Below are 10,650 nucleotides of genomic sequence, written 5' to 3'. Positions count from 1 at the left end.
GTTTACTTATACAAGATAAGTTTCTGAAGTTCTTTTGGAAAAATGAAATTTGACAATCAGGAAAAGACCTATTAGATAATGGGCTAAGTGCTTGGACTGGCCAGCCATATAGAAGTCGGGAATTCTGGAGAAGAGCTTTATCCCCCAGAATGAACATGCCTTTTTTCCTCTTCTGACAGAATTCGGCCTAAGGAACTACCAGCACAGGACCATGCAAGCCCACGAACTGTTCCGGTATTTCCGAATGCCAGATCTGGTTGACATCCGGCAGTATGTGCGCACCCTCCCAACCAACACGCTGATGGGCTTTGGGGCTTTTGCAGCACTCACCACTTTCTGGTACGCCACGAGGCCCAAGGCCCTGAAGCCGCCATGTGACCTGTCCATGCAGTCGGTGGAAGTGCCGGTAAGCAAGCGGAGGCCCAGCCTGCCTCTGGGCTTTTCTCTACACTCGCCCCATAAGTTAAGCCCCAGCGAAGGCTTATTGAACGGCATCACAATCAAATATTTGTCTGCTAGGATGCTTTGAAAACAGAATTATGCTCATTATACACACATTATTGATAACAGTTAGCAGAGGTAGAAACCAAAATACAGGGCACAAGGGCGGAGGAGATAGTGCGGGTTGGTTGTCTCATCACAGTCACAGAGATCCTTCCAGAGATCCCCCTGAGCTCCCATGCCACCCTGGCTCTGTGGTATGTGCAGGGGATTCTGTGAGCAGAGAAAGACCACACGGAGTTCCTGTCCTCTCCGGTGGGATAGCCCAGCAGGAGAGAGAGTCGTTGAATAGATGTTACAGAATTTCAGTTGCATTATATCTGACGCGTCCTCCAGCTGTTGTGAGGGACTCTGGGGCTTCACACAGGTCAAGGGTGTTCACACAGGAGCAGGGACTTGCCAGGGTAACACAGCTGCAGCATTGAGGGCGGGATGTGCAGAGACAAGAATGAGCGAGAGCGCTCTGGGTTCACGGCGCGGTGCCCGGCTGTGTGTGGCGTGGCAGGCCGAGGCCGGGAAGACCAAATCAGAGTGCAAGGACGAGGGCTTCCCGGGTGGGGGCTGCATGGGAGACCTCAGCACCCTTCCGGGAACGTTCGTTCCTAGTGCCCCTGCTCCTTCTTCCTTCCCTTCTCAGTCTCTTTTTAAGGTTTATTAAAAACAATAATAATACTAAAAATTGAGAAGTTGGAAAGCAGTAGCAGCCAAGTCTCCGAGTCTCTTTGATTCTTCACCTTCTCTTTGATTTGGAATTGCTTGTTTCCTTCTACTTAGGTCAGAATTAATTTTCAGTTTTTCTTACTTAGAACACATATGCAGAAGGACATAGTGAAACATGGGGCCACCTCATTTACTTTTCTTTCTTACTGTACTAAGGATTTAACCCAGGGGCATTCTACATCTTTGCTACATGCCCAGCACAAATTTTTTTTTTAAAATAGGGATTCATTAAGTTGATAATGGCCTCACTGAGTTGCTGAGGCTGGCCTCAAACCTGTGATCCTCCTATCTCAGCCTCCCAAGTACTGGGATTACAGGTGTGTGCCACCATGCCCAGTCCATTAACTGCTTTGGGGTGTAGCTGTGAAAAACCTTCCCCTTTCCATAGGTGCTGACGGTAGGTGATGGATTATTTCCCATCCTACATAGAGCCACCACCTGGTGAATAGGTTTTTGTTATTAATAGGGTGTGTGTTTTTTGTTTTATCTTAGACCAATTCTAGAATCCTTAAAAAACATATCAACCTAATTCATGCCAGGTATATATACACAAATAGAATGACTGAACTATACCAAATAAAAGTTGGCTTTATACTTTATTTCTCTTGAAAAGGTAAAGCTACCTTAATATTTCACCTCAGCCAATCACATGTCAATAAGGATTGATTTTAATTTTTCCTAGTAGATTGGCATAAGGTTTAGGCATTCCTTTCCTTCTGCAGAGCACCTGGTGTGCCAGAGCAGTGTGAACCATCTCTGTGAAAGGGGCAGTGCGGAGCGCAGACATTTATAATTTAACAGGAATCATAAGAAATGCCCGGTTCTTACTATATGAGAATTTGTGGGGACACCAGCACTATGGCTTTTAGGTTCCAGCTTGGCACAAAGTCATTGTGACTCATTAAAATAATTATACTTGTTCTCTGTGAAACCATTTAAAACGATAGATAAACAGAAAGAAAATTAAAATCTATAATTTTACCATCCAAGATACAGGTTCTCTGTTTATTCTCTATACTTGCAGAAATAGACTTAGCTCTGCTTATTGGAATTTATAGATCATAGGAATAGATATTGAACTTAATTGACTTAAAAAATCAAAGGAATATAGAAATTTAAATTTGAGCTGGGCATAGTGGTGCGCACCTGCAATTCCAGTATTTGTGAGGCTGAGACAGGACTGCAGGTACAAAGCCAGCGTGAGAAACTTAGTGCGGCTCTCAGCAACTTAGCTACACTGTTCCAAATAGAAAATTAAAAATAGGATTGGAGGTGTAGCTCAAAGGTAGAAAGCCCTTGAGTTCAGTTTCCAGCAAAACACACACACACACACACACACACACACACACGCACACACACACACTAAATTAAATTTGAAAGTGCACTGGAAATTTGATGCTTAGCCATTATAGATGTATTTATTTATTTATTTATTTATTTATTTATTTTGGTGGTACTGGAGGTGGAACCCAGAGACTTCCTACCTCCAGGCTATACACCCAGACCTATTTTATACTTTATTTGGAAACAGGGTCTCACTAAGTTGCTGAGAGCCTCACTAAGTAGCTGAGGCTGGCTTTGAACCTGTGCAATCCTCCTGTCTCAGCCTCCCAAGTGCGGGGATTACAAGCGTGCCCCACCACACCCAGCTATAGATGTTTTTATATAGCTAACATTATTTAATGGGGCTCTCTGGCAGGGAAATAGGAACTTCATTCATTTTGTAAGGTATTGGTGAAAATTCTATATATCTGGCAGGATTTTAGAGGCTGACTGCCAGAATGAACAGTTGTTCCTGTTTTGAAAGCAAGTGAGCATCATTTGCCAGTTCCTGTCCTTACCCCCATCTCGTCATTTGCGTCACACTCATCCTCCCATCTGCCTCACCCAGGTACTGAAATGAGTGGAGCCCGCGCTCTCTGGTTGGGACACTTCTCACTGCTGTTCCCTGTTGTGTTGTTGCAAAGCAGCAGCAGCAGCAGCAGCACAGAGGAGCTGTGTTAATTTCTACCTTCTAAATTGCCTCTGCATGGATGAAGTTGGCACTGATGGGGACTTCCACAGGAAAAGCTGTGGAGACTTCTACCATAGCCTCAACAGGCAGCCAGAGTTAGGACCAAGAACTGTCAAAGCCTTTCCTTAATTGTGGTTTGATGGGGCCTGGTTTCGAGAGTCCTGTCCCTGTGGGTGCAGTTGCAGCTCACCTGGCTGCAGCAGTGACCTGCAGGCCAGGATTTTACTGCCAGCCAGGAAGGAGCGTCAGTCTTCTGAAGGTTCGTGCTGCTGCTCTGTAGCTTTGAGCAGAGGATGGAAGCGGGTTTTGTGGGGTTGTTTATTTTTAAAACACTTTCATGCTTAATGTGCAAGATATCCTGTTTTAGTGTGTCCCAGCTTATTTGCTCACACTGAGAACTGCTCATTACCCTAGAGAAGCCGATTTCCCTGACATGTCTGAAACCTTTTGGTCCTGGTTAGGGCCCACACTCACATCTGCAATTACGGAAACTATAGGAGCATGTTGGAGCCAAAAGGGACCGGGAGCTAGAGAGCTGTGGCAGAGGCCGGCCTGCTCCTCTGTTGAGATCAGGCAGCCCTGAGCACATTCCCCCGACTATATGACCTTTACATTCCTTGTCTGGAAACAGAAGTGATGGTACCTTCCCTTCTTCAGCATTGCTAAAAAGACTGCACAGACAGTGTCTGCCTAGCCTACAGTAAATATTCAGGAAATGTTAGTTTTCTTCTCCCTTAAAGGTCTTCTCTTTTAACCTACACTTTTTTTTTTTTTTTTTTTTTTTGGTGGTACTGGGGTTCCTGGAAGCCCTTCTACCTCCGGGCTATACTCCCAGACCTATTTTTTATACTTTTTTTATTTGGAAACAGGGTCTCTTAAGCCAGCGCCGCTGGCTTCGAATCTGCACGGTCCTCCTGTCTCCGCCTCCCAAGCGCGGGGATTACAAACGTGCGCCACCAAGCCCAGCAAACCTACACATTTTATACATAAGAAAACTGAAGTCCAAGAAGTGAAGTTGTGTCATACGGTTGGTGGAAGACCTGGAACTATGTTGTGATGCCTTCCCTGTTGTAGCCAAAAGTTATGAAATATAACTAGGGCTTGGGGGAGTAGATAAATAAAGAAAATAAGGGAAGTTTTGTTTGGTCCCCAGTAAATCTAAAGAATCAGTTGCCTGGAGCCACGGAACTCAGGAGCAGACTTTTCTGAAAAGGAAGATGCAGGAAATGAGTCCAAAGATAGGGGTGGAAATGGAAAGAGGAGGGACAGGTAAGATCAGAAGCAGAGGCTAGACTGCACACAGGTCAGATGCAGGTCACAGTGTCAAGAATCAGGTAGCGAGTAAGGACTGAGGGGGAAGAGGGAGGCCCAGAGCTGTGAAAACCTGAGCAGTTCTGTCCACCTGAATTCTCTACCCCTGAACCAGGTTGGACATGGCTGCTGTTAGACCAGGGGTTGTAGGTCCACTGTCAGGCTCAAGGGATTTAGGATACAAACCATTACAAAGTATACATGAGAACCACTGTAACCACTGAAGGAGGTAGTGGAGGGAACATGTGAGTTCCTCTCAGTTCCCCTCACTGATGAGAGATGTGATATAGTGTTGAGATGACTTGTCATGAGAGGCTCAAAAGATATTTGGCAACTCCTACGATGTCATTAAAGTACTTAAATGAAAACCCATATTATTTATTGTTTGTGTTTAAAGATAGAGAAAGGAATAAATAGTAACCAGTAAAAATGTTTGTACCTGTAAGTCCTTAGCCTTTCTAAGGTTGATTTTATGTCAGAACTTAGATACGCTTACTTCTGGTGACTAAACCAGTTAGTCTGTAAGAGATTCAGTGTCTATACTTGTTACTAGACCTTGGTTCTAGTGTGAACTCATAATATGCAAAACCAGTTCCATGAGTATAACTTGTCTTGTTTGAGCTGGATGACTTAGTTTCATACTAAATGATCTCAAGATGTTCAGGTGATAATGCCAGCAGGTGACCCTGTTGCATGAAAAGCTGAAACATATACATCCATATATAAGGATATATATGGTTGATGACTTAGCATTTTAAATCATAGGCTCCAGGAAGTCTAATTCAGAGGCTGTGACACTTGGGATTAAATCATCCACAAGTCATAGAGAATAGTTATCAGATATGTATTCATTCGGCAAGTACTTGATCTTCTACCATGTGATGAGCACAATGCCAGGACAGGATGAGCTTCTGCTCTTGTGAAAGTTATAGGCCAGGGGGAAGAACTACCCAGGGCTCCTCCCGTCCACAGCAGAGGATGAGAGCCATCTTAAATTGTTTACATGCCATAATACTGTGGTTCATTCTCATCAATAAGATGAGTTATACCCATGAAAAGAAGCAAGCTAAATGTAGCATACCCAATGTATAGTGGTTTTCAAATTCAAAAGTCACAGCTCACTGGATGTTTCTTCTATGTGGTGGCTTGTACAGATAAGCCACAGACCTCTCAGGTCTTGTGGACACCCCAATGCAGATGAGCATTTTTAGCCCATATTTAGAGGGTATGTATGGAGCACACTGTGGAGTTGGAGTTTTCCATGTAGTTGATAAAATCCCTTTTTTTCCACATGATCAGTCTTTACACATGTATGTTTGTAAAGGCACAATTGCAAATGGACACAGTCCGTTTCTACAGGAGAAGAGAGCAGGTCATTGATTCATATGTTTTTATGAAGATTCACACCAACTTGTGAGATAAAGCATGTGCAGGCCTGTAGAGACAATTAAGGTAGAAACCCAAAAGACAGTAATGCCCTCAGAGACTGGTGCAGCTGGACCTGCTCTGAGCTGGGGAGCACTTGTTGAGTTGGGCAGGATTAAATACTGCTGTGGGGTGACGTTTAAGAACAAGCCCGAGTGCAAGCTGTTAGGGGAGGGCAGGTGGGTTGGGTGGTGGTGTCACTGACTGTCACACCAGCCCAGGGGCTGTACAGGGAGTATCAGGGGCGGCTCAGGGATGGGCCATTAGACCAAAGATTGTGAACAAGAAGGAGAGAGACAGTAGCATTAGTTACTATTTGTGTAGCATTTCTGTGGCTATTTATAAATATGACATAGTAAATATTGGTTTTGCAGTCATTTATTATCAGAGACATCTCCAGCTGGAAGTGACCCTGAGAATTCAGAAGACTTTCCTGTTTTAATGCTCTGGCCTCCTGTCTTTCAGTCATCCTTGTGTGACAGTTTGTAACCACAGGATCCAGATCACCATTCCTGATGGCCTGTTCTTTCTTTGTCTTACAAAATATTTATACCTACAAAATATTTGTACAAGTTATCAACTAAAGATGTGAGCAAAGATTTGCCCTCCTAATTCCACCCTAGGGATTCAGAGCATTCTTGGGCATGTTTTCCTGAGAAGCATTTCAACACTTGGAAGTATTTTCAGCAAGCATCTGAGCAGCTGGGCCAGGGAGGGTAAAATGGAGAGAGTATACTTAAAAGAGTTGTATTATTTTGACAGTGTGAAGACATTAGTATTTTCATAACTTTAGGTAACTAGCACCTTTTCTAAAACTTTTAACAAGTTTCTTAATAATAAACCGAAAAGCCTTTCTAAGTTACTTTTTCTTCCTACACTCAACATTAAGGGGAAGTAAGCTTATGGTGTTTGTTAAGAGCTTTCTGCTGACTTAGAAACACATCTAGCAGCTGAGTGTGGTTTGGATTAGGTGGGAGACGTCTTAGCGCCGGAAAGGAGCAGAGGAGCCAGGCGCGATCCACAGGTGAAAGGCAGGAGGTGTAGGAAACTGGAGGCAGATTTTTGTCTGTGCTAAGTCCAGGCCACAGAAAGATTAGGTGGCTTCCTTAGCAATTTGAGGGGGAAAGGGGTTGATTGTTATTTTTAAATAACTATTTTTCTGGGTTTCCTTTAACTAAGAAAAAAAGCTAAAGTACCCTGTAAAGGAACACAGTAAAGCACAATATGATTTTGTACAATTGATGTCACTTTTCAGCCCTCATTAAACAAGGAACACAGGTACATAGAGGCGATGCAAAGACAGGTATACAGAAGTGCTGTAATATTTACTTAAGTTTTAAAATAGCCTGCCACAAATGGGGCCAACTGGTTCCAAATGAAAAGTGACAAAACCTCACCCTTCTCTGTTTCTTGACAAAATCCCTGTTGCACACCAGCATCCAAATGCTACTGCTTCCTCTCTCTCTCTCTCTCTCTCTCTCTCTCTCTCTCTCTCTCTCTCTCTGCCTCCCCTATCCCAAGCCTCTCTTCAGCAAGAAGAGCAGTAGGCATTTAACTATTACAGCTTGAAGATAAGCTTTTTATAGATTGAGGAGAGCAAGACCATAGTTTATAAAACTTGGACCTTTCTACCTCTGAGAAATGAGCAGGGATATACTTTAGTGTTGACCTTAAAGATGGGAATATTAAAGAATAACTCATCACCTTGTGTTCCTGTTTGTCAAATACTGCCAAGTGTTCTAGTCCTTGGAGCCACTGGTATGTAGATGTTCAGAGTTTTTTGCCTAGCCTGCCTCCTTCCTGCCCTGCAGGGGAACTTGAACTTTCATTTCCTGACTCGGCTTCATTCAATCTGCGCTTTCATTTCCTAATTCAGCATGCGCTTGTGGGTATGTCAAAGAATGTGCCAGTGATATCTGACTTGGCTGTAGCATTTTTGATTTGCCATCTTTTTTAAACTGGGAAGACTCTAAAAGCACATGAAAGGGGCCTATAACAAAAGACATAAATGCCCCACCATCCTTCTTGATTCAGTCCTAATGACCAGCCAGGGTTGTCTGCCTGGCTACCTGTTTTGGGCATAACTAACCCCATCAGCATGTTATGCCAGAAGGTCACACTCAAGGACTTTTTCACTTCAGTAGATGTTCCTAGAAATAGCCACATGGACTTGGATCACCCAGTACAAAAATGCCCTGCTTTTAAAGCGGCCCGATTTTATAACAGACAGACATCTGGGGCTCCAGCTGCAGTTGTGCTTTCCAGCACATAGGGTGCAATCCATCCTGCTTGTAGGTGTAACTAAGGTTGTAAATACCCATGTGTTGAAACATGACATTTTTGTTGAAGAAGAATGGGAACACTAATGTGCATCAAAAATGATGGTTCTAGCCGGGTGTGGTGGCGCACGCTTATAATCCCAGCATTCGGGAGGCTGAGACCTGGAGGATCGCGGTTCGCAGACAGGCTCAGCTACTTAGTGAGGCCCTCTGCAACTCAGTGCGACCCTGTTTCAAAATAAAGAATAAAAAAATAGGGCAGGGGGTATAGCTCGGAGGTCAAATGCCCCTGGGTTCCATCCCCAGACCCGCAAAAAAAAAAAAAAAAAAAAAAGATGGTTCTGTAGGGGGAATATGTGATTATTTCATAGAACAACAGAGTTCAAAGCATAGGTCTGTCTCGTGGCTCAGCACCTCCCCATTCCATTCATCCTCCTCTCAGATTTAGAGTGTATGCCTTACAGTTTCTTAACAGTACAAGCTTTGGCCCAGTGTCATCGTGCCTAAAAGTTAGTATCTCTTTTTGTCTTACATCTCATTTACTGCTTTGTTTTTTTTAAGCTCTTGCTAATTATTTTAATTGCTGATTATAATAATAAGAAATATCTTGTCCTCAGGCAGGAGGATGGCTTTATTCTGGATATAATTAGCTTCTTTAATTCAGCAGTTTTACCTCCATGTTCTCAAAGTCCAAATTTAATATCACCGCAAACATAAAGTAATTGAAAATTTTTTATCCAAAAGTTTGTTGTAAAATGATCCTCTCAAGCAGTGATTCTCAAAGAACTGGGAAGGTGGCTGAGATCATTGGCCTGTCTTGGAGGGATGTGGTATTCATATCCAAGCTAAACTTCGTCCCTTTGTTCATACTAACCCCTGGCCCTCAGCCCCCCCATTTGACGGATGACATCGCTGCCTTCTCAGCGCTTAGATTTCCTTGTCCTCTTTCCGTACTGCACAGCAGGACCTTCCAGCCCTGTTCATTAGCTCTGTGGTGCGTGGAGCATCAGTCTTCCTGCCCACTTACCTGCTTCAGTCTCCCCGATCCTGTTCTCCATTCTGCTTGCACTCCTTGTAGATTTCTTTCTGTAGCATTACCTTGATATTCACCAGTAACCTGCTGGGGATCTTAATGTTTCCAGCATGCTGCTTCCCAAAAGAATAGGGACCGGGGATTCTGGACAAGTTTGTTGAAATCACAGCCCTAGAGTCTCTGATTCAGCCCTGGTAACTCCCTTTCCTAACAGTTGCAGGTGCTCCCTGGATTGTGCTCTGAGGACTTCTTAGCTCTAGGATGAGTTCATGCTCCTTGGATTTCATGCCTACTCCTTTCGGTCCATTTTGACTTCCTCCATACTCTTGCTTCGCTGGTGATCCTTGGAGTCCCTGTGGTCTCTTAGGGACAAGACTTGGCCTGCTTCAGAACTACCTTGTGTCTTGTTGTCCCAATTCCCATCTGTGACATTTGCAGCAGGAGAACCCCTCTTCAGAATGCAGAAAGCCGTCTTAATAGTCTCACGGCATAATGTAACTCACAGTGATGGTGACACATGCACGTTGCACTGGGTGAGCTTCCCCGGCTCTCTCCCTACTCCCCATACATGATACTGAGACTGACATTGGTATCTTCACACACGTATACAACTCAGTGGGAATGTTTCCTTCTCCAATTCTCCCTCCATCCCCACCTCCTCGGTTCCTTCCTCTCTCCACTAGGATTTCTCCTCCATTATCTACAGTCCCTAATTGCATCCCAGTCGTGCCCTAGCTTCTGCATAGGAGAGAGGTTATATGACTCTTCACTGCACCTCCTGCTCTATTTTTTTTTTATTCTTTATTTTGAAACAGGGTCTCACTGAGTTGCAGAGGGTCTCACTAAGTAGCTGAGGCTGTCTGCAAACTGCGATCCTCTGGTCTCAGCCTCCCAAGTGCCGGGATTACAAGTGTACGCCACCACATCCAGCTGACCTTTCACTTTCCGTGACAGGCTAATCTCATTTCACATAATGTTCTTTAAATATATGTATTTTGCCGGGCGTGGTGGCGCACGCTTGTAATCCCCGCGCTTGGGAGGCAGAGACAGGAGGATCGCACAGGTTCGAAGCCAGCCATGCACGCTGGCTTAAGAGACCCTGTTTCCACATAAAAAAGTAAATAATAGATCTGGGAGTGTAGCCCGTGGGAGTGTATCCCAGAGGTAGAAGGGCTTCCAGAAACCCCAGTACCACCAAAATAAATAAATAAATTAATTAATTAATTTTCGGGGCTGGGATGTAGCTCAGTGGCAAAGTGCCTGCTTTGCAGGTGTGGCGCTCCGGGTTCAATCCCCGATTCCAAAAAGACAAAAAAAGAACCCCTTTTAAATAAAATCTATTTATTTTCCCACAGATTACATAGTTT

General features: G+C 44.1%; 1 protein-coding gene across 3 annotated transcripts in view; it reads left to right on the top strand.

The window, feature by feature from the left end:
• Nucleotides 1-211: 211 nt before the first annotated feature.
• ACSL1 (acyl-CoA synthetase long chain family member 1) overlaps nucleotides 212-10,650 on the top strand; it is a gene marked incomplete at both ends in the record, with an annotated part of 48,286 nt that continues 37,847 nt past the window's right edge. For all 3 annotated transcript variants that reach the window (XM_080710691.1, XM_080710690.1, XM_080710689.1), the window contains one exon: nucleotides 212-406. In XM_080710691.1, the coding sequence (XP_080566817.1) occupies nucleotides 212-406 (195 nt within the window). The remainder of the gene's footprint in view (nucleotides 407-10,650) is intronic.

This window comes from Muscardinus avellanarius (genome assembly GCF_963383645.1).
Source record: "Muscardinus avellanarius genome assembly, chromosome: 14".
Lineage (NCBI taxonomy): Eukaryota > Metazoa > Chordata > Mammalia > Rodentia > Gliridae > Muscardinus > Muscardinus avellanarius.
Note: the sequence above shows the minus strand (reverse complement) of the source record. Positions and strands in the feature narration are given on the sequence as shown.